The sequence below is a fragment of the Grus americana genome, chromosome 4, assembly GCF_028858705.1.
Source record: "Grus americana isolate bGruAme1 chromosome 4, bGruAme1.mat, whole genome shotgun sequence".
NCBI classification, from domain to species: domain Eukaryota; kingdom Metazoa; phylum Chordata; class Aves; order Gruiformes; family Gruidae; genus Grus; species Grus americana.
Window position 1 is genome coordinate 49,753,988 of NC_072855.1, and position 26,525 is coordinate 49,780,512.

The window sequence follows — 26,525 nt, forward strand, 5'->3', positions numbered from 1 at the left end:
TCTGTTGTACAAACTTGCGACAGAGTTGTTGCCCGCTGCCTTCTTTCACTTTGGCTTGTGGCATCTGCCCTGGGATGGCTCCTGAGGGGTCCCCAAGGGGCTGAGGGCAGCTGCCATCAGCAGAAACTGGAAATATTCTTTGGGCAGTGCTGGGCAATGCTGCTTGGGTCTGTCGGGACAGTGCCCGGAAAGTGGAGCACCCCAAAGCCTTATGGTGCTGTTAAACCCCTCGGGTGGAGGGCAGTGGGGCGGTGGGGTGGCCCAGAGTGCTCTTTTCTGCCCTTGTGCTTGTTCCCTCCCCTTGGGCCTGGCTGCACCTGCAGCAGTTTCATCTCCTGTGGGGCAGTCCAGGCCGAGGCAATGCGCAGCCCTGGTACTGCTGGGGCCCGCACAGTGGGCACTGCTTTGGCACTCTGGGGTGGGGAAGGATGAAGGTAGTCGGTGTCCCTCGCTGTGAAACGGGGATGTGGCACTGCCCAGTACACGTTGCCAGCAGCTGAGCCTTGCTGGGTGGCCCCCGGGTCGCCGTGTTCCTTCCCATGTAGAGCAGCTGGGTGCTGTGAGTCAGGCCGGCCGGCCAGGAGGGGCTGCAAGTTCCCCATGCTCCCAAATCTGCTCTGGAGGGATTGACTTGCTCGTGCCCGTTCAGCTGCCGGCGTTGTGGGAATGAGCTTCTGCTGCACGCTTCCTCGGCTCCCTGGGGACCACCATAGGACATTCCTCCTGGGACATCGTGGCATCTGCGTACATTTCTTTGGCTTTCTCCATTCCCCTCACCCTGGAAGTGCACCGTGCTGTTCTCCTGGGAGAAGGGCTGCCCTCATAAGCACTACGCCAAACTCAAGGTGTTTGACACATGGGGGTTTTGTGTTTTGGTTTGGTTTTTTGTGTGGGTAAGTCACTACAGAAGTGATGAAAAGGGGTGAAATGGCCAAAGTATGGACGGACATGTCTGTCAAACCCCGTTTAAGCTATGAAAAAAATTTTCCACTGTTCACCTCTTTCTTCTGTTTCCTGCCAGTTGCCAGGTGTCTCCCTCACCGCCCCCCAGATTCCTTTTGGTCAGACTATGAGGAGCCCTGATACCTCTTGGGCAGAGAACCGCAGGGTGTTTAATCAACCTGTGAGAGCTTACCAGAGCCAGCCTTTCTGACATGAAGTCACTATCAGCAGTCCACTTGGCAGGAGGAAAAATGTAGCTTTGAAAGGAAGAAGGACAATAACACGTTTCCTTTCCTCCCCTCGAATCTCTTAACTTCTGTGCCAAACAGGAGGCAAGTGTCCTTGCCTCTGCTTGGAGCACAGTTTTTTCTCCCAAGGAAGAGGCGTTAGTTCATACTTTGGTGCAGAAGGACCTCTAGTGTCCCTTCATAGCTCATGCTTTGGCCTCCCAGCTCTAGCTGGATATTTCTTGATTTCAAGACCTTCCTATGGAAGGAGATAAGGTGCCCACAGTGTGTGGAGGAGGGAAGTGGCTGGGAAAGACAGGCTGGGTTGCTCCTCCCTGGGGAGAAGTCAATTACTGTATGCCCCAGATTCACCTTTGCTCCCGCGTCTCCTCCACATCCTTTTTTCTTCACCCCAGGGGCCTCTGTGTGTCTTTGTGTGTGCCACAGGCTGCTCCATTCAAATATATTACATTAAATGCTTCTGGTGTCTCAGTAACGAATTTTCCACTGTGTTTCAGTGAATACCAGTATAAATCTGTAGCTTCATGCTGTGAATGGGGACAATTGTAGAATGCTCCACCAAAATCTGTGCTTAGTATTCAGCAGCATAAAATTTTCTTAAGCAGATTGAATTTAATTCATCAGTGGAAGCTATTAGGAATACAATGAAAGTGCTCTTATGTGTTTTGATGCATGTCATCATTCACATGGGTATCCCTTATTTCATCATCAAGATGGTCCTGACGCATGCATCACTCCAGTGAGAAAGCATGGGAGGTGGGGCAGGCTGGGTGGCCTTTCGTGGGGGGTAAGTTTTCGGGGTGTTTGAAGGCAGCGGGAGATTTAGCAGATGATAAGAGACTATGTGAGAATGGCAGCAGATGGCTTTTGGATGTTGATGTATTTCTAAACCGGGCTGCTTGACTTCACTGAACCAAGCCCTGGTCCTTATGGGGGACTTCAACCACCCTGACATCTGCTGGAGGGACAACGCAGCTGAGCGCAAGCAATCCAGGAAGTTCCTGGAATGTGTCAATGACAACTTTCTCCTCCAAGTGACAGAGGAGCCCACGAGGAGAGGTGCCATGCTGGACCTTATTCTCACCAATAAAGAGGGCCTGGTAGGGGACGTGAAGCTCAAGGGTAGCCTTGGCTGCAGTGACCACGAAATGGTGGAATTCAGGATCCTCAGGGCAGTGAGGAGGGCGCGCAGCAAGCTCAGTACCCTGGCCTTCAGGAGAGCAGACTTTGGCCTCTTCAGAGATCTGTTTGGTAGAATACCATGGGACAAAGCCCTGGAAGGAAGAGGGGCCCAAGACAGCTGGCTAATATTCAAGGGTCACCTCCTCCAAGCTCAGGAGCGATGCATCCCAACAAAGAGGAAGTCAAGCAAATCCACTAAGAGGCCCCCGTGGACGAATAAGGAGCTCCTGGGCAAAGTCAAACAAAAAAAGGAAGCCTACAGAGGGTGGAAGCAAGGGCAGGTGGCCTGGGAAGAATACAGAGAAACTGTCCAAGCAGCCAGGGAGCAGGTTAGGAAAGCCAAAGCCCTGATAGAAATTAGTCTGGCCAGGGATGTCAAGGACAACAAGAAAAGCTTCTATAGGTATGTCAGTGATAAGAGGAGGACGAGGGAAAATGTGGGTCCCTTCCGGAATGAAACGGGTGACCTGGTTACCCAGGATATGGAGAAGGCTGAGGTACTCAACGACTTCTTTGCCTCAGTCTTCACTGGCAAATGCTTGAGCCACACTGCCCAGGTCACAGAAGGCAGGGACTGGGAGAATGCAGAACCACCCACGGTAAGAGAAGATCAGGTTCAAGAATATCTAAGGAACCTGAAGGTGCACAAGTCCATGGGACCTGATGAGTTGCATCCGCAGGTCTTGAGGGAACTGGTGGATGAAGTGGCCAGGACACTTGCCGTCATATTTGAGAAGTCCTGGCAGTCTGGTGAAGTTCCCACCGACTGGAAGAGGGGAAACATAACCCCCATTTTTAAGAAGGGTAAAAAGGAAGACCCAGGAAACTACAGGCGGGTCAGTCTCACTTCCATGCCTGGCAAGATTATGGAGCAGACTCTCCTGGAGACTCTGCTCAGGCACATGGAAAACAAGGAGGTGATTGGTGACAGCCAACACGGCTTCACTAAGGGCAAATCATGCCTGACAAATTTGGTGGCCTTCTATGATGGGGTTACAGCATCCGTGGATAAGGGAAGGGCAACTGACGTCATCTACCTGGACTTGTGCAAGGCATTTGACACTGTCCCGCACAACAACCTTGTCTCTAAATTGGAGAGACATGGATTCGATGGACCACGCGGTGGGTAAGGAATTGGCTGGATGGTTGCACTCAAAGAGTTGTGGTCAACAGCTCAATGTCCAAGTGGAGAACGGTGACGAGTGGCGTTCCTCAGGGGTCGGTACTGGGACTGGCACTGTTCAACATCTTTGTCGGCGACATGGACAGTGGGATCGAGTGCACCCTCAGTAAGTTTGCTGACGACACCAAGCTGTGTGGTGTGGTCGACACGCTGGAAGGAAGGGATGCCATCCAGAGGGACCTGGACAGGCTGGAGAGGTGGGCCCATGCGAATCGCATGAAGTTCAATAAGGCCAAATGCACGTGGGTCAGCGCAATCCCAAGCACGACTATAGGCTGGGTGAGGAATGGATTGAAAGCGGCCCCAAGGAGAAGGACTTGGGGGTATTGATTGATGAGAAGCTCAACATGAGCCGGCAGTGTGCGCTTGCAGCCCAGAAAGCCAACCGTGTCCTGGGCTGCATCAAAAGGAGCGTGACCAGCAGGTCGAGGGGGGTGATCCTGCCCCTCTGCTCTGCTCTTGTGAGACCCCACCTGGAGTACTGCGTCCAGCTCTGGGGGCCCCAGTACAGGAGAGACATGGAGCTGTTGGAGCGAGTCCAGAGGAGGGCCACGAAGCTGATCAGAGGGCTGGAGCACCTCTCCTATGAGGACAGGCTGAAAGAGTTGGGGTTGTTCAGCCTGGAGAAAAGGTGGCTCTGGGGAGATCTAATTGCGGCTTACCAGTACCTGAAGGGGCCTACAGGAAAGATGGAGAGGGACTGTTTATGAGGGAGTGTAGTGACAGGACAAGGGGTAATGGCCTTAAGCTGAAGGAGGGTCGATTTAGATTAGATGTTAGAAAGAAATTCTTTACTGTGAGAGTGGTGAGGCACTGGAACAGGTTGCCCAGAGAAGCTGTGGCTGCCCCATCCCTGGAAGTGTACAAGGCCAAGCTGGATGGGGCTTTGGGCAACGTGGTCTAGTGGAGGGTGTCCCTGCCCGCAGGAGGGGGGTTGGAACTAGATGGTCTTTGAGGTCCTTTCCAACCCAAACCGGTCTATGATTCTATGAAGTAGCCCCTCTGAATTTGTGCGGGCTCTTACTTAGGATACAGGGAGTGGCAGAGTAGGTCTCAGCTTATAGAAAACTATACAGGATGGACAGGAGCGGGTCACGCTCCGAGGTGAATAATGAAGTCAAACGGGTGCCTTTTCCACACGGAAAACCCCGGCATCTTCCTCCCCCGTTCTGGTTTCCCCTCTCCTCCCGCCCCGAGCAGCAGCCGCCTCCCGCAGGCTGAGGGGAGCCGGGCGCTCACCGCAGCCGGCGGCTCACACGTTGGCAGCGCCGGGGGCAGGGTTTGCCAGCTGCCGGGGATCCCGGGAACCGGCCGTGCCGCGGCACTCACCGAGTTTCGGTTTCCGTTTCCCCGCCGGGGCGGGACGTTCCCGGCGCTGCCGAGCTGTCGGGCGGCCGGCGAGCGGAGGATGGCGGCGGGACGGCGGCGGCGGGGCACGGGAGGTACCGACGGTCGGGAGGGCGGCGGGGACGGCTAGCGCCCTGCCGGGGGTGGGAGCCTAAGACCCTCCGGGACGGGTCCGTGCGTGGGCGAGGACAGGTCCGTGGAGATGAAACCGCTGAAGTTGCAATAATCTGCCGTGCTGCCTCTCAGGGAGAGCCAGCCGCTGCGTGAGGGGCTTAGATGTGTCCCAGTGCGCAGCAATCGCGGGGAGCGGGGGGCTGCAAGGAGAGAGACCGTGCCCGGGAATAGACATGAATTGTCCTCTCTGGTTACACGTTGTGATGAAACTGGGGAGGTGTGAGAAGGGTGGGCAGTGAGTCCTCGGAGGTGTTAGGTAAATCGGGGGAGGCTTTGCTGATGACCACCTTTGACGCCTGTGTGTCCTGGCTCTCAGGACACTCGTGCTGCAGTAGGGCCACACGCAAGTAGGTGCCTCAGGGTCCAGAAAGCACCTGCAGCCCCTCAGCTGCAGACAAGAAGGGATTTCCTTCTGCTGTAAATAGGCAATGTGTGAGTTTTCCATCATTGCTTCTCCGGTGTCTTGCAAAACATCTGACTTCAAGGTATCCCATCCCCAAGGGTGTGACCAATCTGGGGTGGTCAGATACCTCAGGAACTGCCTTTTCTCCCTGGGACACTCTCCACAGCTGTGCAAGAGTAACGGAGTGTGCTTCTGCTGACGTTTTGCTGACTGTCTTGGCAGCTGGTGGCTGCCAAGATGTGAGAGATGGTGGTGAGAAATGGAGAAATATCTTTTAGTGATAGCCAGAAGACTTGTCCGGTGTGAAACCCAGCAGTGAGCAGGACACTGAAACACCAAGGGGCCTGAGAAGATAAGTCATACACACTTGTCTCACTTTGTCCCGAGGAGCAGAAGCTCTTGGTGAAAGCAGTAGCACACAGAATTTTTGGGAGAGGGCTGAGATGGTTAAGATGCCTGCTGCCTTACCATGACCATTGTGCCTGTCTGTATTTGTTCTGCAGAGCACACGCAGGCACAGAGGCATGAGAAGGTGCAGTGTTCAAACCACGATGCGACACATACGCTCGTTCTCTCCCCTGATGGGAAGCTTTCTGAACACTGGGCTACAGCTTCAGCTGACTGCTCTACGACAAGGTAAGCTTTCACAGGATGGAGGTATGAATGGTAATGGTCAGAAAATGCCATGCACTTTTCCTAAAGGTAACACCCAAGAGACTGAGGCGTGTTCCTGTTGTAGAGAGGGAACTAGAACACATTTCATTCTTAGTACTCAAAACTTTATCTCCTTTTTTAACCCAGCAAGAAGTGCACTGATTTTGGGGATAATACCAAGATCTGAGCTGCCTGAGGTGCACATGAGACAGGTTTCTCTCAAACTCAGTGAGGATTGGTAGCACATACCAAAGTAACGCAAATGACTTGCAAACTACATGTGGCTGTGGGTGAAAGACCCAAGCACATCTGAACCTTGCCACCTTCTGATTAAGCTGTGAGGGTAAACGTCATCTAAAAATGGCATAGCAGTCTGCTGTGGGATTTTCTGTTAACTTGCCCAGGCCTGAGCCCAATTCTCTTCCAGCTTCTCTTGGTGCAAACCACAATCAAATCAGTTAGCCCAGCTGCAGCAGGGCTAGCATAAGAGCAGGGTGAATCAACTTGCAGGTGACCTATATTTTTCCACATAATTCCTGCTAAATGTGCTAGGACTTGTTGAGCAGAGGATCTTCTTCCTTTACTTTGTCTCATGGCACAGCATCTATCTATTTTGATTTGGTATGTCTTTTTTCCTTATTTTTGTAGGGTGGTGAAAGAACTAGGAAACCAAGACATTGTTCAAATAGCATGTGGGGACCAGCACGCCATGGCGCTGTCCAGAGGTAGCCTCTTTCATGTACATTTCTCCTCCGAACGGGAGTCACATTATGGCAGGCTTGCTCTTTGAAGGGAGTGTTTGAACTCTTTCCAGTAGTTGGTGACATCATTAGAGAGTCATGAGCGATAGGCAGGGTACACAAAGTGCCCTGACTGTCAGCGCTGCCCTTTCTTCCCAGCACCCAGGGACCTGCAGCTCTGTCTCTCCCCAGTTCCTTAGCACAACCCCTCCGCAAAGGTGTGTTGTGGAGAGCAGACATGGCCACCGCACTCTGCGGTCACTAGACCTGCTCATTCTTAAATTGGACCACCTCTCTGGTTGGGAACTTCTTGCAAGTATGGCTTTAGAGGGAAAACACCCTGCCTTTATTCTTCTTGTGCTGAGTCACACAGGCAGCATGGGACTGCCCTGAAGGGGTCAGAAGCAAACAGGGAGATTTGGCTACGGACAATGGTCTCACCTTGGAGCTATTTTTCTGGAAACAGCACTGATTTTTGCTCCTGCTTCCATAGTGCAAAGACTCAAGGGAAGTGTTGAGGCTGAGCTGTTGTTCTTTTGTTCTGTGCATGAAGGAGGTCAGCTCTTCACCTGGGGCCAGAATGCCCACGGACAGCTTGGAGTGGGGAGCCAAACCGCGCTCATCCCCCAACCACAGCTGGTGGAAAGACTAAAGGGCCTCTCACTCGCTCAGATTGCTGCTGGAGGAGCTCACAGCGTTGTCGTGTCACTCTCTGGAGCTGTGTACTCCTGGGGAAAGAATGATTTTGGACAGCTGGGACTCGGAGACACAGAAGGTAAGGAAGGGAGGCAGTTTGAGAGTAAAGCAGTAGGAAGGTATTTTCCTGGTCAGCAAGCTTACTGCAGACACAGGAGTGGCTCCGGACTGTCAAGCTCCTTTGGAGCAGCAGTGGACGGTAAAGTCTTTTGAAGAATGTATATCTGGGTAAGTTCTTTGATTCTTCGCTATTGTATCCTGACCAGGAAAGGCATGCAGGGAAAAGGGATTTAGGGGTTGTGTTTCTTCAGAGAGCTTCTAATAATTTTATGTGGCCAACTGGATAGTGTGGGCTCATCAAACCATATGTCTCAGAGGTCTCTTCCCACTCCCATTCTCTCTCCAGGCAGTCTTGCATGAAGGAAATTCACTTCATACCTCTTCGCTTTCTTTAATTCTCTGTAAACACAAGGTGAGAGAAGAATTAAAATCAGCCATTGCCTTCAAACCTAGAAGCTAGAGCAGAGTTGCCCTAGCCAGGCGGAACCTGAACTCAGTGGGATCTGAATGAGTCCACATCCCTGAGAGTCAGATATTTTGAAGCCAGGTACCTTTTGCCAAGCAGATGTGTAAGTGCTGCCTTTTGTTTCAGATCAAATGTAAATGAAAAGAGAATGCTATGAAAGAGACAGAACATTATGAGAAAGAGTATGTTGTCATGGAGGGCAGAAAATAACTCAAATCCAAGTTGTAAATACATGAATTGCTGTAAGAGAGGACTGAAAAGTCCTAATAAACTTTTCTAAATCTTTCTTTGTGTGAGACCCCACCGATACTCTTTCACTTTAGTCATGCTATCTTCTTTCCAGACAGGGACTGCCCATCGTACGTAGGAGCATTAGAGCACTGGAAGGCTGTATTTATCTCATGTGGGGCAGATCATACTGCAGTTCTCTCCAAGGTGAGTCTGAAATGGAAAGTCAGCATCTGAGACCTCACCCTGCGAGAAAAGATACACTGCTAAAAGCCAACACGGAGAAACTGGGATGGCAACGCCTGCTCCAACCAAGTCTGAAGACAATCCACAAGGGATGCTAGCTAAGCTAGTGGGAAAATTGACCTTTGCTCAGATTTTGGTCACCTGCATGCAAACTTTTGCAGGGGGGTGGAATCCTGGGGCAAAGAGGTGCAGTTCAACTCTCTGTACTTTTTGAAAAAAAAAAAAATCTTATTTGTAGCATACTGGGGACTTCAGAAAATGTGAACAACAGCTAATTCACTAGGGTTTACTCATACGAGTAAAAATCTTAAGCATCAGAGAATTATTTTCAGGAGTGAAATTGCTTTTCTTGGGAGTTAAATGATTTGGACTTTAGACAAGGTAAGATTGGGCTTGATGTGAAGTGAACTCTACCTGTGTTTCAATCAGGGATGTTTTAAGTCCCATATAACATACTGTGTCTTGCTGGCTCTCACGCTCGGTGGTGCCCATTTGAATGCCATCAATAATGCATTGATCCGGTTGTTTGCTTCTTCATCTTCAAGGAGGGGTTGGTGTGCACCTTTGGAGCAGGAGGGGCTGGCCAGCTCGGTCACAACTCCACCCGGAATGAACTCACACCTCGCGTGGTGGCCGAGCTGTGGGGAGCAAGAGTTTCACAGATTTCCTGCGGCAGGTGGGAAAATACCAATAACATGGCCTCTAAGGTCGAGATCTTAGGGGAATAGCTGAAGAATGGTAGGGAGGGGAGTCACCAAGACGTTCAAGTCCCTGTATCCCAGTAGGCCAGCACTGTCAGAATATCTTCCACTCTTCATGTGTAAGCCACCCTCCTGCCACAGCCCCTGTGAAAGCAGAACCCTCAGCCCATGGCGAGCAGAGGGAGAAGGCTGCAAAAAACCACCAGAAGCCCTTGGTTTTTTTCTCTTTTAAGAAACAAAGGGTGTACTTGGTTCCAAAGGGCAAAAGACCATCAAAGGCCTTTGTTGGGAAAGTCACCGAATTCCTGTCCACTTTGACAAACTAGTGGGTCCTTAGAAAGAACCGGAGAGCAGTGATAATTATCCACTTTCATTCTGCCTTTCTGGAATTGGGCCAGAAAACGTCTCCCGTTGACTTTCCTGAGCTTTGTATCAGGCTCAGCAGCATAGAAGTTGTGCTTTTAAAAATGGAAGGGCGTGAAGCTCGCAGGGCATAACACTTTATTTTGGTATGTGGAACCAGGGTAAATCACAAACATTAGAGGATAGTACAGGAAATTTGAGTCCATATGTTTCTTTATTGCTGAATATTTATGTAAGGAAAGGTCCTAAGACGTTGGTTAAAGGGATGCTATAGCTGGACTATCAGGACTTAAAGACAAGCCTCAGCTATCCACTCTGAAAATGTATCTGTAAATTTTATTCTGACTACCTCAGTGGTATTGGCATATTATGACCAGTTTTCTCTTTCTGAACAGTCAGCACACCCTGGCCTATGTCCCCTCCTTGGACAAAGCCTATTCATTTGGTGAAGAAGAACAGCTGGGAGACAAGAGAAAGCCTAATCAGTTGATACCACTTCCCATCGATTCACCAGTGAATACTGGAAAATCCTATTGGGGTAATGACTATTGCAGATGTGTACAATCTGTGTTTATTTCTTCCAGGGAGATGTTTGCTTTCTTGATTTCATTTTTACACTGAGAGGCTAATGTTATGTCTCATGCTTGCTTGGTCATCCAAAAAGATTCTAGCAATGGATAATTCCATTTGCTGCTTGACTTATCATCATGGGTAATGGCCACATAGAATCAACTTTTAGACAGACAGCTACTATCTGAGAGTTTTTTTACTGTTCCACATCTGTGCACTGAACTATCTGAAGATAATGACTGTATCTTCAAATGTTCCTTTGAAAAACTTTTTATTCTTTCACAGCAAAGAAAAAGTCACAAAAGGTGACTGGAATTATTGCACAAGGAAACAAAAGTATTGTCCTTCGCAGGAAAAAGGTATGCGCATATTTGATCACAGCTTCTAATTTTACCATTGTTCACGTTCCTGCTGGAAACATTTGGATTTTCCATCCTGCTTTTAGTGCTCCATGTTCATACATGTCTCTTGCAGTTCTTTCCATGCTTACCCAGAAACTAACTTGTATTGCAGTTATATATCTGTTCTGTGGTTAATGCACCTGGATCATGCTGGATGACCATTCATTTGTTTGTATTTAGGCTGAAATATTCTTGTAATGTTTGGCTTGAAAAAAAAAGAATCCCATCTGCTAGACTTGTAATCTTGCCAATATTTTCATGCGTTTCACACAGAATTCCTATGTGAATGGAATTGCCACTCTGAAGCATGAAGACATGGGTGCGTGGATTTCTGATTGCAGTTCACAACACTGGAAGAGTGTGAAAAAGTAAGTCAGAAACCTGATGAGTTCTTTTTCCCCTGACACGTGATTTTCTCTAAAAATGATTATTCTCTGGAGACTATTGTAGGAACTGATGTTTGAGAATTTAGATGAGACAGAATTTTGTACCACTTAGTTTTTGCCCAGGAATAAATAGATGTTGATAAGCAACTGCCCGTTGATAACGCTTTTGTAGGACCAGAGCAGATGCATTACCTGGCTTTGGAGGCCTGTCCTCCTCTTCTTGCACAGAATGGTTGTTAAGTTGATGAAGAGCTGATGAGTTAAATCAGTGAAAGACTCGGTCTGCAGACCAAGGCTTTGTGCAAAAGTTGTAATCCAGAGTACCCAAACCGGAATGTTTTGTGTGTGTCAGCGTTTAAAAATTAGTGATCCCTTCTTTAGTTACCCATTTTGAAAAGCAGTAAGTATGTACTACTGTGGGAAGCCTTACACTTATGGCTGAGAATTATGATTACGTAGTCTTTTTTCAGATCTTACATGGGAGGTTATTTTCTTTGGGCAAGTCTGACTCCTTTGAGCATTTAAAAATCTTGGCTAATTTGGATCTAAATGTTTCCCTGACCACTGTTAGTACAGTTTGGATCATATGGAAAGTGGTTGTTGAGAGGGTGAGAGAGAGAGAGAGGGTTCTTTCCAAATCTCAATAGGAAGGGCTCGGCAGCAAATTGCTTCATAAAATAGCTGCTTTCATAAGAACAGAGGCAGGAATACAGGTGGTAAGTCGAACGTCCCTTCAGACACTGGGAACCTAGCTTTTGCGCAGCAGCAAATGGATACCCTGATGGATAACCTTTTCCCTCAGCGTGCTACAAAGATCCCACACGTGGAGGGATTCCTCCTCCGTCCCATGCCACAGTGCCTTTTATTTTGCATACCAAACAAAACCAGAGAATGTCCCAACCTGTCTGGAGAAGATATCTCTATCATAACATCCACCAGCAGGCAGCACAGGCTGGCGTGGGGCGCTTGAGCAGGTTCCCTCACCAAGCCCAGGAGAGCAGAGGTGGCTTGCCAAAGACCGCTAACTCCTTGAATAGAACGTCTTCTGCAACGCTCTCAAAGAAGCAGTGCTAAGAAAAGTTTTATGTGGTCGGGTGCAGACACGCTTGTACACGCAGTTTTTGTTCCTTCAGATTGAAAAACCTGAAGCTGCTGCTCACGTTGAAAGAATTGACTTTGGTTTCTTTTTTACTATCAGGAATATCGGACTGATCTTTTCATCTGAGGCTTGCATCAATGGAAGCTTCCTGGAGAAAAGGTAGTGTGCTGACTTAGGTGTAACAGAATATTTTTGCTGCATGTAAACTGACCAGAAAGTGTTATTTTAGCCCATGTATGGAGAGATTAGTCATATCTGAATTTGCAAGAAGTCTGTAGTTTTCAAAGCCCAAGCTAAAATTAAGTTTTTTATTCCCCCAATCCTATTGAAATTTGCTATAGAAGCTCACATTCTAGCAGATGACCTCATAGCGACATTTGACAGATGAAGATAATCTCTTTAGGCAATGTTCCAGCTCTCAAAGGATCCATAATAGCTCCTCCTAGCACTGAAGTGCAAGTTGTTTTAGGGTGAAATACAGGAAACCTACCATTAACAGTGCACAGCTGCACAAGACAGGAAGGACAGAATATTAATCAGGTCATAGCACAGTGAGATTATCTTCTTAGATCAGATGAAATTATACCCACTGGAGTCAGGGCTGAACTTTCCAAGTATCTTCTGACATTAGGATGCTTCACTATTCAGTCAGTAGTAAAACCCAGCTTCTCACATCATTTGGTGTTCTTTCTTTCCTTTGTGACAGAGACAAACATTTCAAAACTTCCAGAGAAGTCTCGGGTGTAGACATGTCAGAAGTGCAACGTTTTTATGTGATGATCAGCAAGAAGCCAAAAGTCTTCCAGGAGGTAAGGATTTGATATAAAGATTCTCACTACACAGATACTGCGGAGGTCTGGATTTGTGCATGAAACTTGGGAGTTTCCGTGCCAACCTAATTCACAGATGATTTTGGCAAAACACGATTGCGTTTTTACCCTTCTCTCTTTTATTTTTTTTTTCCCTCTGAAGGTGCAAAAGGAGATTGAGAAGTTACTGCCATCATTGTCGTCTTCTCCGATCTCACCTGAAAATTTCAGAGTCTACTTGATCTTGCCTTTCCTTCTGCAGGGAGAGGATGACAGCTCTTACCGTTCTCTCAGGCTGCTAGCACAAGCCATCATGAAACTCAAGCCACAGGACCTGCAAACTCTTGGTAGGGCTTTATGATGATAGAACTGAATGATTTAAATGCTTGGCATTTTCGGCTGCGGAGCAAGGGTTAGTATCGCTGATGTAATTTGTTCCAACGTTTGGCCTGTAACAAAGGCTTTTGGTAGGAGTAGAAACATGGGGACTACACAGCAAGACACAAGAAAAAAAATCGTCTCAGTCTGAGGTTTACTAAATTTTGTAGTGCAAAATTAAGCTCTTTTTTTGTTGTTGTTGTTTAGTTCATTTGATAAAAGGAGAAAATGCGACTTCATCCACAAATTGCAGTTATTTGCATGTTACCTGTGACGGATACTTCACTAGCTGTTTTCTTTACAGAGTGCCTGTGGTCAAATCTAGAAACATATTTTTTCAAGCAGCTGGTCATTCTCTATCAGAGGGTTTCCCAGAAAAACCTGCTTCAATTTATCATGAAAGTCAGAGATCAGCACAGAACCTTCAACCTGCACCCAGATGAAACAGTGACTCTGGAAATACTGCAGATTCTTTACCAGGTGAGAAAGTGTTTGGATCCTGATTAGATGGGACACATCAGTACAAGTTAGAGTATTTTAATCTTTTTTACTTGTTGAATTCTCTGGGTTTCCTTCTTACAAGGGAACACGGGGCCTTGTCATTTGACATTGCTTCAGGAATCTTTTTGGCTCTACGCCAGCATAGCTTTGAAGGAATCCTGCTCTTGAGTTGTGCCTGGCCAACCCTCTGTAGAAATGAAGAACTGAAGCATGTTATAGCCCCTGGCAGGGGGAGGGATGCTTTCAGTGGTGTGAGGAGTGCTTGCACTGATGCGTACAGAGCTAAGGATGTGCAGTCCATTACGTAGCGTGCCCGTTCCCCTTCCTGCTAGTGAGATCCCTCACCCCAGTAACTCCTCACAGCCTTCAGAGCACAACCCACCTGCACATCGTGGCTGCCACACTAATGCTGTGTGATGCTTTACGAGCCTGTTACCTGAGAAGGTGTCTGAGACAACAGAATTAGAGCATCTTTAGCTGCATATGAACAAAGGGAAGAAAGGGGTCAATGACTGTATTCTTCCTGACAACCATCCTTTCTCCTGCTGAGATGTTCAAAGTTTAGGAGAGTCAAGAGCTCAAGCATGCACTTAGTATGAATCAGAAAGAGTAGTTCAATTTTGTTCAGAATTCAATATCCTTTTGGCTGAGAATGCAGATTTGGGCCTCAAAGTTTAGACTCTTGAACCTGTATTTATCCACTGGATAAAACTCAAAAGTGTGGCAGACCTAGTCCTCCATAAGTTGTTACATCATTTGGAGATTTACATGTTCGCTGTCCCCCTAAAAATCGTGACTTTGCCAGGCCACAAGTATGAACATGAATAGGGAACTTCAGATTCTCCTGCAACATGAAAGACACTCAAAGTGAAACGTACTTTTCCTGATGGAGTCCCGTTCAGAGGTCTTCACTGTAAATGAAAATTGCTTTCCTGCTAGTTTATATGTGACTTTCTGAGACTTCTCACTGCTGAGTGCTGTGCTACTTGTAGTGTTTCTATCCTTCCACTTCCGTCCAGGGTGTCGCAGCTCTTTCTGCAGAGCCCTGTTACTCCTTAGTCCTGTCCTGCCGCACAGATGCATAGCTCACTAGATCCGCTGACAGATTTCGAACTGTGTGTATCAATGCAGGTGAACTCCAGAACTGGTTTCAGAGTACAAGCAAACAACTTCTATGTGCCTGAAGTGAAACAGCTTGTCATATTGTTTAATGAAAAAGTAAGTATAAAATCTTACTAGCAGTGCAAAACACTTTTTCTTCTCTGTTTTATTTGAATGAGTCGATATACGTGGAAATCAACTCTAGACTCTAGCCCAGTACATCTCAGACAATGCATTTTCCCTAGTCCTCCAGCTGTTCCACATTACGCAAACCATTTACCATCCCAGTATTTTGGCAGCTGCAATAGTGCCTTTCCTGAGATGGGCCCCTGGATCTGAGAGTTGGAGCAGTCCTCTAGCGTCTCAGGCAGCTCTATTTGTTTTGCACTGGTGATCAGTGTGAAATAGCACCATGAGGGATGGTTTCTATACTTCTTGTTACTCTGGATTTTATTATGATCAACAGAAATATTGTGAGGTCTGGTTAAACTTTAATCTAGAAACCCTACTGAGCATTCCAATTTACTTACATCTAAAAGCAAAGCCGTGGTAATGAAAAATAATCTGTGAAATGGTTCATTTCTTGATGACTTGAAAGAATGAATATTAGCTACCAAATGCAATTGGTGTCACAGGAGAAGCATGACATGGGAAATGTGCATTATAGAGGCTTCCTTGGGCAAAAAAAAGCAGTTTTCTGGCAACTTGGCTGGAATTCGCAGGGCAACTACCTAATTCTTTCCTAAGCTTTCATTCACTAATGTACCAATTTTGTATCAATTAACCAGAGCGGAGGAGGAGGTTTGAGAAACGGTAGAGAATCAAAAGCCAAATAGGACATTACCTGAAGTTGCTGCCTTACCACACTGGAGGTGTAACACTTTTAATTAGATTATTTTGTATACCAATATCTACGTTTGGTATTACAGATAATAAACCCAACAGTCTTTAACAACAATGTACCATAACCTGGGTATCCAGGACATTTTTACTATGTGTTTTGGTTTAGCTGAATTATGGAAGATGCTATTAAAATCACTCTCTGTTTTATTCTTGGGGTACTATAACAGGAGCACCTGCCTGCACAGAGAGCTCAGATGCCTCTACGTCAGGGTTCCCCACTTGCAGAAATGTTTAGAAGCTGCTTTTAGAAAGTGTGCCTCTGTTGATGTAGCGTCCATGTACACAGCAAGGGCACGCTTCAGAGATACGGGACTTTGCCAGGGTACAGACTGCCAGCTCAGTCTGCACGTGTGCCCCTGAACTCTGATTTTGCAAGAGAGAAATCAACACATCTTTATCTTTCTTCCTTGTCATTTCAGATGGCCCTGTGGAAGCTGACCAAATATCCATGCATCTTTGACATGCAAGACAAGATCGCCATTCATTATAGAGAATGCATCTTTCTGTCCAGCTCCTTAAATGATGTAAGTGTGACCAAGTTTTTACATTTTAGAAGAGATAAACACACTGCTAACACACTGTTACTTCAATCTTCAGACAAGCTTAATACCGACGGGCCAGGAACGCTGGCTTTTTCCGGTCAAAAGACAGTGCCTTCTGCAAGACATATGGACCCATTTAAATAACGCACAAACCAAGCAATTCAAGATGATCTTAAAGGTAAGATACCAAATTGTATTATTTGTTAGCTCTGAATATATTGCTGCGGTGTTCTTTGGTTTTCAGTGTTACTGAAATGTTGGTAGAAGGGTTTCAGTATTCACTGAGAATGTAACAGAAAAACTGTTCATCAAATTATTATAAAATATGTTCCATGGGGAAAGTAGAGTAAATCTGGAGGGCAGATTTTTACATTTTTATTCCAGGTAGCCATCAAGCTTTGTTAGTATAAGTCAAATGCAAGTGGCAGTGCTATTCACTGTGAAGATGCGCTGAGGTAACATAATAGGATTCCTCAGGAAGCTGGTAATTGGCAAGGTCCATTATGATTACGGCTAGACTGACTTTAAAGACTCTAGGCTAGTTTGCTGTACATGAAAAACCTGGTGGCTAGGGAGCCAGCCTTAGAGGCCAGCAAGCGACATAGCCACAAAAGCCATTTCTCTTGTGGAGGTGCTGCCTGAAGGTAAAGGAAGGATAGTGCCAGCAAGAGGATGAAAAACCAATTGTAATGCTGCTGTTTCCATGTGGCTTTAGCCTGTGGTTTCCACACAAACCCAAAGGTTCTGGCAGCTGTTTCCTTCAGGTATTGCAATGCTAGCCGTGCCCTGCCCTGCACAAGCCATTAGATGGCTGACATGGGAACAGGGCACTTGCCAAAGGCAGAGCTGAGCTCAGGAACCATGTGCCCTATCAGTCACTAACACAAAGGCCTTCTGGCATCGCGCCTGTGCAGCAGGAACTACCGACCTCCGTGCCCTATCACCCAGGGCTGGTTCTTTCGAAGTGCTCCTTCTTGCCAACCACAGTGGCCAAAGCTTCTCGTTCCCATCCACTTGGATCCCCAATGGCTTTCCTTCCCCCTTCCTCACTACATCAGCTGAAAGAGGCATTTATTTATGGAGGCAGTAAGGCTTGTGCTCTGTACTGTCCAGCAGCAGCCTCATCAGTTTGACTGCGTTATTAGTATCCCTCCAAGAAACACTGAGGTCTGCAGCATTTACAACTCACTGCTGCATTTCTGAATTTTTCAGCAGGTAAAGGACATTCACATGTCTGTATTACAGATATAAACCACCCAGGAACAAAATTGTGACAGATTATTGTAGCATTCACCTGTCCCCTTCATAGCTGTGTTCAGTAAAGACATTTTGTCAGAGAGTACCGAGAACATAGTTCTTTGCACCTGACACCCTCATAGCGGTCTGTCACTCCATTCTCTAGTGTTGCTGTAAAAGAAAACAGGAAAGGTTGAAGTATTTAGCAGAAGTATCTTCTGTTCCCTCTGTACTGAGAGGATGGTGCTAAGGGGAAAGATACTCTACATACTTAAACAGCACCTGTAGCTGCTGACTTGGCAACCAAATCCTGGGCTGAGTTGGAGTTATTTTTCCTCTAACCTGTCAGGAGATGCCTCTTTAACAAAGATGACCCAGCCTGGCTATCAAACCTGGGCACTCAGACACATTTAACAAATAGTACAAGGACACAAATCTCCTAAGCAGACACTGGAATATGTTGGAGGCCACTCAAACAAAACCCCCCAAAGCACATCTTTTCTGCAGTGCTGTCATTTCCCCATCTTTTTCTTTACCAAAAAAAAAAAAAAAAAAAAAGAAAAAAGGCAGGTAGCTACTGGACATACCGACATGGATATCATCCAAATAAATTTCTTCATTTGATTCAAGTTTTGTTATTAAACATCAGCCTAATTTATTTTATGTTCTTCTGACAGCGAGACAAACACATTTCAATACACACATCAGTTCAAAACAAAGCTTGTAATTCAAAGACAGATTCATATAGCTGCATGTTGTCATTGCTTATTATTTAAGATCAATTATTTCAGTCAGGGTACGGTTCTTCCTCATAAAAACAATCACCGCCTAGATTTTCATTAGTGCCACTACAAACGCACAACACTCTTGAATGGATACACTAGAAGAATTAGTGCTTCTTGTTATTCCTCCTCTTTATCTGCCTTAGCAGTAATTAAGTAACGGGCTGCTGCAGAGGACTTCATATAGTTCCAGATGCTCCTAGGAAAATGGCACCAGTCACTAGTGCCAGAAGGGAACTCTCTCAAATCAACTGCAACACCTGATGAGATTAAATAAACTGTGTTGCTTTAGAGAAGCCCAGGGGTTAGCAAATGCACCACACTAGTTGTGCCTAAAAAGCTTAATCCCCATCCAGGTCCACAGATGGAAGAATATATAAACGGGTATTGTAACAGGAAGGAGAAGACTGTAGAAACATAAGCTGTTGGTGCTGGTGCAGCCCTGTGGGAAGGTTTCATCTACGCTGGCTGAGTAAAACAAGCCTGCTAGGGACAGGAGAGGAACAAGTACAGTCAGTGTGGGCAGGGAGGGGAGCATGCCTCCTCTGGCCATCAGGCCCGGGTCACTGCTGTGGCTAGTGGGTCGTCAGGGCTGCTTCGAGCCCTCGGCTGGGGGGGGATTCTTCCGAGTCATCCTGGCAGCCTCCGGGATCATGTTGGGGATGCCGTCGATGATGGGGTATGCAATGCCCAGCTCCTCGTTAATGAGCTCGTTGGTAGCTTCTTCGTACCTGGCCAGGCAAGGCAGGGAAAAAACCCAAAACAAAAGGAGTAAGTTACCCGGGTTTGCCCTTTGACAGCCCTTCTCGTTCGACTCAGGGCAGCAGCAGGCCAAGGGCGGGCCACGACAGCTGCTGTCCCGCCGTGGAGGGCCCGGCCCGGCCCGGCCCCGGCCCCCGCCCCTCACCTCAGCGGCCGCTTGGAGAGCGGGCACACCAGGAAGCGCAGCAGCGACGGCTCCAGCGGCTGCGGCCGCGCTGAGCCCGAGCCCGAGCCCGAGCCCGAGCCCGAGCCCGAGCCCGAGCCCTGCCCCTGCCCCTGCCCCTGCCCGCCGCCGCTCGCCCACCGTCGCAGCACGGCTGCCGCGCCGCGCCCACTGCCGCGCAGCATGGCCGCTCCCCGTACCGCTTCCTGTGGGCCCGCCAACCCGCCCCGGGCTGCGCCGCGGTGCGCGTACAGGGGTTCCGCCCCCCCTTTCCCTCGGCGCTATGGGTGTCTCGGGGCTCGCAGGTGTCGTTCGTGGGCGAGCCAGGAGTGGACGACGGCGGGCTGTCCCAGGAGCTCTTCAGCATCGCCGCCAGGACCCTCTGCCAGCCCGGAACCGGGGCCTTCCGCCCCTTCGCCTCCGGCCTGATGTGGTTCCCCAGCCAGGTAAGGGGCCGGCCCGCCGCAGCAGCCCCGGGGCAGGTGGGGAGCCTGCCCCCGGGAAAAGGCGGTCACGGCTTGCTTTTTTTTTTTTTTTTTTAAATTTTATTTTATGTATTTGTTTTTTAACCAGGCCTCGAGCTGTGAGGACACCTTCTTCAGGATCGGGACGCTGTGCGGAATGGCCCTGTATAACAGGTGCATGGCTCCCTTCCCCTTCCCCAGGGCTCTCTACAAGAAGCTGCTGGGCCTGGCGCCCGCCCTGGAGGACCTGGAGGAGCTGTTGCCAGTCGTAGGCCGGTACGAGCCAGGCACGGCCCGAGCTTTCACTGGGGCTCCCAGCTTGATGATGATCTCAGAGGTCTCTGAGGCTGGATTCAGGGTACCCATGGCAGCTACTTTTGTCATTGTGGAGCTGCTAAAAGCCACACATTTCCTGGGTGGTCCTTGCCTGGGGCACGGATGTTGCTCTCGAACAGGGGCTGGCATCACCAAATAAAACATCAAGCCCCATGGCTTAGAGGGGGTCAGATTTCTGCTCCACCTGTGCTTAAGTCCACACTGTGAATAGATAGTTGAAAACATTTTGAGCTGTAGTTTGGGCTTGGAAGAACTAAGCACCCAATTACTAATGTTGGGGTTTTTTTTCTCTGAGTTACTAATTATCACTTTCCACAATGATGCTATGCACAAGCACAGTCTTACCATACGCTGCAGTTGTGCCAAATCTGAGAACCCATGTGCAGGGTTTCCACATGCTGGGAAGGGAGATTTCAGGCAGATATAGGAGGGGAAGGTGCTGCTGCCACCAACATAAAGCTTCTAGGCCCCTGAAGCCCGGCTCTTCGTGCAAGTGTGATAAACAGCTGAGAAAATGAGAACCCCTTCCCATGAGCCAGTGACTGTTGAGGTGGAGTGAAACGTCAGGTTGCCTGCAATGCTTTGAGAGGTGCTTTACCCCAAAACAGTTCTCCCACATCATCACACTGGTCCACACTTAATTCCTCACTAGATGATATTTGGAAGAACAAGGCTGTGGTCCAAGTCCACTTGCCACGGAAGTTTGTATAAAGTTATCCCCACAGGCCTTCACATTGAAGACATTTGCCCTCAGCTCATGGCAGCAGCGGGACATAAGTGTACAGATCAGTTTAGGGCCATATATGAAGGTTCTGTGTGAGTATAGGTGTTCTGTATGTGTATGCATTTAAATACCGCTTGTCAAGGGATGTTTTTCAGTGGAATTTGAAAGCGCATTGAATGGTCATTCATTCTGTCTTTTCTCCTTTGTTTTTTGAAAGGAGTCTTCAGGGAATTTTGGATGAAGAATGTGATCATAACCTTGAGAGCCTGGACATGAACTTCACGGTAAGACATTATTGTGCCATTCAGACACGTCATGCATGTACTCAGGCATGTCCCACTGCAAATTGGCACAACTTGTCTGTAAACTCAAACTAGTAAGAGTGCTACGTCACCCCCTGCAGAAAGAAAGAATGATAGATGGAGCACATATATATCTGTCATATATAGATATAACATCCAATGTTTTAATTTATTTGCATAGGTAGTGGAAGAAGGAGGTTCCATGGTTGTTGTTGAACTTAAAAAAAATGGTGCCAACATTCCTGTCACTAAGGATAACAGGTTGGTTTTATTTTTCTTTTTCTTATCCTGTTGTCTTGTTATGAGTGTATGAAATACCACATCTATACCCATCCCTGTGTACTCTTACAAAATATTGAACATCAGCATTGTGCCGTTGGTCTTGGTCCAATACGTTGTATGCTTTCAGTTCTTGCTGTATGTGCTGCGTATGTGCCAGACACCAGCAGTTTGTGCAGGCTGTGGATAAGAAGGGAATCCTTGGACATCCTGGCATCTGCATATACACAGGTGCCTGCCCTTATCAGGGAAATTCCTAACAAATGTATAACATAGCCCTGGATGATATTTTCAGGGAAATACAGACAACTTGTCTGGGAAATCCAGCTATAGGTACACCTCTCTAAGGCTCTTTTTTACGAGCAAAATGTTTCCAGCTTCGTTACATATATGGACTGTATCTTGTATATAACAGAGAAGGAGCAGTCTATCAATAAGGTATTGTGTTGATATTAGCTTCAGCACAGGGACAGAGAGAAGTTCTGTGGCCTGAGTTATGGAGATGATCTGAGGACCCGTAGGAATGCATGAAAGGGCTGTTCAGGAAGCTTGAAGTATAATGTTTACATTGAGTTGATTGTACAGGTACAATGTCACCAAACAAATCCCCATCACAAATAGAGAGAAGAGTGAAACTGTACTGATTAGCAGCTGTGCAAATATTTATTTTGATTTCAGGGTAATTCTTGGGCATTCAGTGGGAGTTTTGCTGAATTTACACCCTTTAGGTCTGCTAGGTTCCATCTTAATAGTCAAGTGTCTGACAGGATTTCATTGGAGTGTTCACATGAAGTACAAGGGGTATTATCAAAGTGAATCCATGCTGGCCAGCATTCTCTTTTATTTTTGATGATCCCCCCCACTTACTCAGTGAATAAATAATTGTCAGTGATGAGTGCTCTCAGTAAAGACTGAGTCTTTACAGTAGACCAGGTCATATGGAATAAAGGAATAAAGTTCTCTATAATTCTGCCTTTAAAAAAGCACCTATTGCATTGCTTCAAAATATCTTTGCAGGAAAGAATTTGTTGACTTGTATGTGAATTATGTGTTCAATGAATCGATACGGAAGCCGTTTGAGGACTTTATGCAAGGGTTTTTAAGAGGCTGCCCAGCTAGAAAGTGGAAGATATTTCTCCCTGTAGAGCTCCAGACTGTTCTCCAGGGACACACAAAATTTGACTGGTATCTGCTGGAAAAGGTATTGGATACAAGCATGTTGTACTTCTGCTATGTCTGCTGAGCATAAACTACTTCTGACCTGTTCTTTTGTTGAGTGTGTAGGTCATGAACAGAAAAACAGAAGCTCAAGGGACTTTCTCTTTTTTCGATCTGTGTTGTTGTTTTGAGACTGTTTCTAATCTACATCAGGTACAAGAATAAAGGGGACTAAAAATCAAGTCTTAGCTCAAGGATTGTCATACGAATCTTTGAAAAACAAATGAACAAGCAGATTCCAGAGGTTAAGAGGATTTTGATAGCTGTGAATGGGATTATAAAATTTATCGGATAAACTGTTATTGCTTTAAATAAAAATAGAAATAGTGAGGATTAACTGACCTGTTGTATTTTTATCTCTTTGACAGAATGTGGCGTACATACAGTATAAAAAGTTAGATCAAACTATCAGGAATTTTTGGACTGTTTTTCACAAACTGCCAGAAGAAAAAAAGAAGAGCTTTCTTGGTAATATATCAGGCATTTTAAACTTTTTTCATAGCCCTTTTCTCTCCCTCACAACACACATTTTAGATGCTTGCACATGAAAAATACTATAGTTCCGAATGGCTTTTCAACATGTTCTCCACTCCTCTGCCACATTTTCTAGTTAAAGCCACAAAGAAGTCAAAGAATTGCACAGACACAGCTCTGACCCTCCTCACATCCCTTGAGGCTTGCCTGAGTGCATCTGACTGCCTTGAAACTTCCGATTACTTGATCCCTTACTTTTGTGGTTATTAGTTGTTGGTCAGAGGCCTCAACTTGTGTGAGCAGACTATGTTGACATAAGCAGTTTAGCTTTCTCAAAGGATCGTAGAAGCTAGCTCATCCTTTTTAAATGTAGAAGGTCAAACCTAACCTGGCCTTTCTCATCCACAAAGTCTATATAAGTAAAAGTAAAAGAGGGCTTATAGTTATTATGACTCAGCAAGAGACTTTATTATACTCAGGTACAAATTCAACAAAGCAAAACAATTAGCTCATGGAAATATCCATATTTTTACTCTAATTTTCCTTCATGAGTTTCATCTTCTGATAACATTATCTTGGTTTGTTGGGTTTTTTTTTTAATTTGCTAACTTCTTTTTGGTTTTTCTTTTTCCTCTTCCTTCAGCATTTTTGTCAGGATCTGATCGAATCCCTGGCTATGGACTGGAATATTTTAAATTTGGTATCGCAGATCCTCAAGCAGGAAACCCAGATGAGCTCTATCCTTTTGCCTGTACCTGCAGTCACGTTTTGTTCCTCCCCAGATACAGCAGTAAAAGAATACTCAAGAAAATGTTGCTCTGTGCCATAGAGCATGATGAACATTTTGGCTTTTGCTAACTCTTGGTCAGGATCACTTTACAGCAAAAATAAGAAAACAAGTCTTTGTTTCACTTGTCATATTTTTCTCTTAATAACTCCAATTTACTGGTTTCTACCCTGCCTTATTTTTACTGCACTTTATAAACACTTGCGTGGGTGTATTCACTGAGATTTTATATTGATTCTAAAAATGAGCTTAGACCAGGTACCTGATTGTTAGATTATAAAGTTAGGAATCCTATTTAACATACTTCCAAGAAGCAAGCCGATAACCAAGTATATTTACATATCTGTGCATCCTGCCTGCACTGTGCTGGTCTTGTTCAGTTGGTGAGCTTTCAGCAGCAGGGGTTCTGGGATGTGTACATTACCAAACATGCAGGCAGCGTATGCTAGGCAGTCATCTTTGCAAGAGGAGGCTGGGGCAAAGTTTTCATCTGTGTTAATTAAGGATTCTCTTGGGGAGCAACTGATGCTAAGGAGATAGATTCCTGCAAACTGTGAATTGAAGGAGCAGTCTGTGCCTTTGACTTACCTGGGAGAAGTTCTTAGGAAGATGATTTGATTACTCCCAGACTTTGTCAAAAGCAGTATTTGTAAAGGACTTTTAAATTTAAATGGACTTTTTATTATTTAGTGTGATAACACTGTGATATTTGTTGTGTTTCTTTGTATCTTCTCGGGAGATGTTTGGCAATTAAATAAAACAAAATTTTAGGCCTGCAGAACGGCTCTGTCTACAGAACCTGTGGACATGGAGCTTGCAGGCTGCTGGAAGCTCTCTGCCAAAACAGTGCATAGCACTGGCAGGGCATTGACAATGTCAGGCAGGGTGTAAAGGCAGGATGTGTACTTTTGTGTATATTTTGCTTTGTGTAAAAAATAGAGAGACAGACAACAATTATGATTTTTCAGCAGTCCTCTTCCCTTTAGTGTGTTAAATGTGTCAGTGGACATACATATGTAAAGAAAACTTACTGTGTTGAATTAAATGATGATTGATTAAATTTCCACACCTGCAGTTGTGTTCTTCCTTTGTTACGCAGCTGCCTGTGTGTGACAGCGTATCTGTGTTTTCTGTCCTCATCGCTGCGGAGAAGCCATTCACCAGGGGAGTCAAAGGCTGATGTGTGTTTCAGAGATGCATTGCATAGGCTGAACAAGTCAAGGTCTTTCACATTTGGTGCAGAATATGCTTTAGATGAACGTAAAAATTGAGAGCAAGAAGATGACAGTGGTTTTTACCTCCCGTTCTGTCTTGACTTTGTGTTGGGTATCACATGCGCACCCTCGGACTAGGGAGGCCACCTCTTTGAAATGCCAGTAAATGATATAAACCTTTTTTGCAAGTGACTGTTAAGCTATTTTTTTTTTCTTTAGGAAAGTAAATGTTTCTTAAAAAGGCACAGACATTATTTATGAATTTCCAGCTCAGTAAAAACAATGTTGCACATTAAGAAAAGGAAAGTTTCCTTTTAAGTTACAGTATAGTAATCAGTAAAGAAAAACTTGAAGCACTGACCTCAAGCGCCAGGGTGCTTGGCGGTTCAGGAAAGCAGGTGGCACGGCAGTGGCGACGGGAAGAGGGGAGCTAGCATCTCAGAGGATGCCAGCTGCCAGCCAAGGGGAGCAGAACTAAACCCCGGCGCCCTTGCCTGCCCGGGACAGACAGGACGCCACAAGGATGCTTGCATCCTCTGGGAAAAGCACCACTCTGCTGCGGGTGTATTTTTGCTGAAAGAGGGAACCAGCAGAAGCCCAAGCTGTTGTCCCTGTTGAGCCGGAGGGTCCCCATCCCACAGCTGTCTGTCGTGGCAGCTTAGCCTGCTGCTCTTCACCAGCGCTGCTTGTCTCCTATTTTTATGTTTTTCTAAGCCTGCGTTAGGGCTCGGAAATCCAGAGTGATCTTCTGTGCTGTGCAAGTGCACAAAAGATGTATTCTGTTTGGATTTCAAAATAACCCATTAGAGATTAAATGATAATAGGTTTATTCAGAGCCTAAAGGAATTTCCTTCTCATCAGGTATGATGCAACGTCACATGGGAGATTAAAGCCCAGAGTAACTTTCAAGGCTATTTTTAATTTGTCCTCAAATAAGCACTGCTTTTATATATATTTAAAAAAAATAAAAAGACCTTCAGAAGGAGCAGAGTAGAGCGCTCCTCTGTCATTTTCTGGAATGAACTTGAGCACCAAGCTGTGTCTACATTTTCTCAAGCAGTGCTTATTATAAAGTATGCAGAGGAATACGAGGAATACGACGTGAGTGAGCCTCGCGCACAGCTGTGAGTTTAAACGGCTTTACACAGGCAGCAAAAGCATATTGAACCTGCAGCGGGAATTTTTTTAGACCGCTCGTCTGATCTGAACGTCACCTGTAGAGAAGCCCAAGAGCCTGGCAGAGCAGCCAGCCCTTAGCCAGCAGGGAGATGTGGACGCCAGCCTGGTCGCCCCCCAGGTGAGGAAGACCTATGACGCGATGAAACCTGGGCTCTTACGAAGAAATCCGCAGTGGTAGCAGCCTCCAGAGGGAGCTGTGCATAGTGGAGTGCAGGGACACAAACAAAATGGGTTTATTTTGGTGTCTTGATTTAATTTTATCCAGTTATGAAGGACCAGCCT

The 26,525-nt window shown here is 46.4% G+C and overlaps 3 protein-coding genes across 4 annotated transcripts; 1 reads left to right on the forward strand and 2 right to left on the reverse strand.

Moving 5' to 3' along the window:
* The first annotated feature begins 4,888 nt into the window (after positions 1–4,888).
* Positions 4,889–24,916, forward strand: LOC129205496 (probable E3 ubiquitin-protein ligase HERC3). The gene is made up of 23 exons (XM_054823026.1): positions 4,889–4,997; positions 5,983–6,115; positions 6,782–6,858; positions 7,427–7,648; positions 8,439–8,530; positions 9,115–9,245; positions 10,029–10,171; positions 10,489–10,562; positions 10,878–10,972; positions 12,189–12,248; positions 12,796–12,898; positions 13,062–13,245; positions 13,581–13,756; positions 14,909–14,995; positions 16,201–16,305; positions 16,379–16,501; positions 19,572–19,712; positions 19,840–20,006; positions 21,008–21,074; positions 21,274–21,353; positions 22,389–22,572; positions 22,958–23,057; positions 23,707–24,916. Exons 1-23 carry the CDS (start codon positions 4,964–4,966, stop codon positions 23,919–23,921), a joined length of 2,793 nt encoding a protein of 930 aa, XP_054679001.1. The 5' UTR covers positions 4,889–4,963; the 3' UTR covers positions 23,922–24,916.
* PIGY (phosphatidylinositol glycan anchor biosynthesis class Y) lies at positions 18,190–18,894 on the reverse strand. Its single transcript, XM_054823029.1, has one exon. It carries the CDS (start codon positions 18,892–18,894, stop codon positions 18,664–18,666), a length of 231 nt encoding a protein of 76 aa, XP_054679004.1. The 3' UTR covers positions 18,190–18,663.
* PYURF (PIGY upstream open reading frame) lies at positions 18,190–19,638 on the reverse strand. Of its 2 annotated transcripts, none has more exons than XM_054823028.1 (3): positions 19,378–19,638; positions 19,249–19,335; positions 18,190–19,072 (listed from the first exon to the last, which is right to left on the reverse strand). In XM_054823028.1, the coding sequence occupies exons 1-3, from the start codon at positions 19,449–19,451 to the stop codon at positions 18,928–18,930; spliced, it is 306 nt and encodes a 101-aa protein (XP_054679003.1). In that variant the 5' UTR covers positions 19,452–19,638; the 3' UTR covers positions 18,190–18,927. The 2 variants fall into 2 exon arrangements, with proteins under 2 accessions (XP_054679003.1, XP_054679002.1); XM_054823027.1 differs by having other exon boundaries at positions 19,372–19,477.
* Positions 24,917–26,525: the final 1,609 nt, after the last annotated feature.

Excerpts from the sequence above, each read along its gene's own strand:
- LOC129205496 (XM_054823026.1), top strand. The coding sequence starts at position 4,964 with ATGGCGGCGGGACGGCGGCGGCGGGGCACGGGAG. Across the intron at positions 7,649-8,438 it reads GGGACTCGGAGACACAGAAG|ACAGGGACTGCCCATCGTAC; the intron begins GTAAGGAAGGGA and ends TCTTCTTTCCAG. Across the intron at positions 12,899-13,061 it reads AGCCAAAAGTCTTCCAGGAG|GTGCAAAAGGAGATTGAGAA; the intron begins GTAAGGATTTGA and ends TTCCCTCTGAAG.
- PYURF (XM_054823027.1), bottom strand. The coding sequence starts at position 19,451 with ATGCTGCGCGGCAGTGGGCGCGGCGCGGCAGCCGTGCTGCGACGGTGG. Across the intron at positions 19,336-19,371 it reads GGGCAGGGGCAGGGGCAGGG|CTCGGGCTCGGGCTCAGCGC; the intron begins GCAGGGCTCGGG and ends CTCGGGCTCGGG. Across the intron at positions 19,073-19,248 it reads CTCTCCAAGCGGCCGCTGAG|GTACGAAGAAGCTACCAACG; the intron begins GTGAGGGGCGGG and ends TTGCCTGGCCAG.
- PIGY (XM_054823029.1), bottom strand. The coding sequence starts at position 18,894 with ATGGCCAGAGGAGGCATGCTCCCCTCCCTGCCCACACTGACTGTACTT.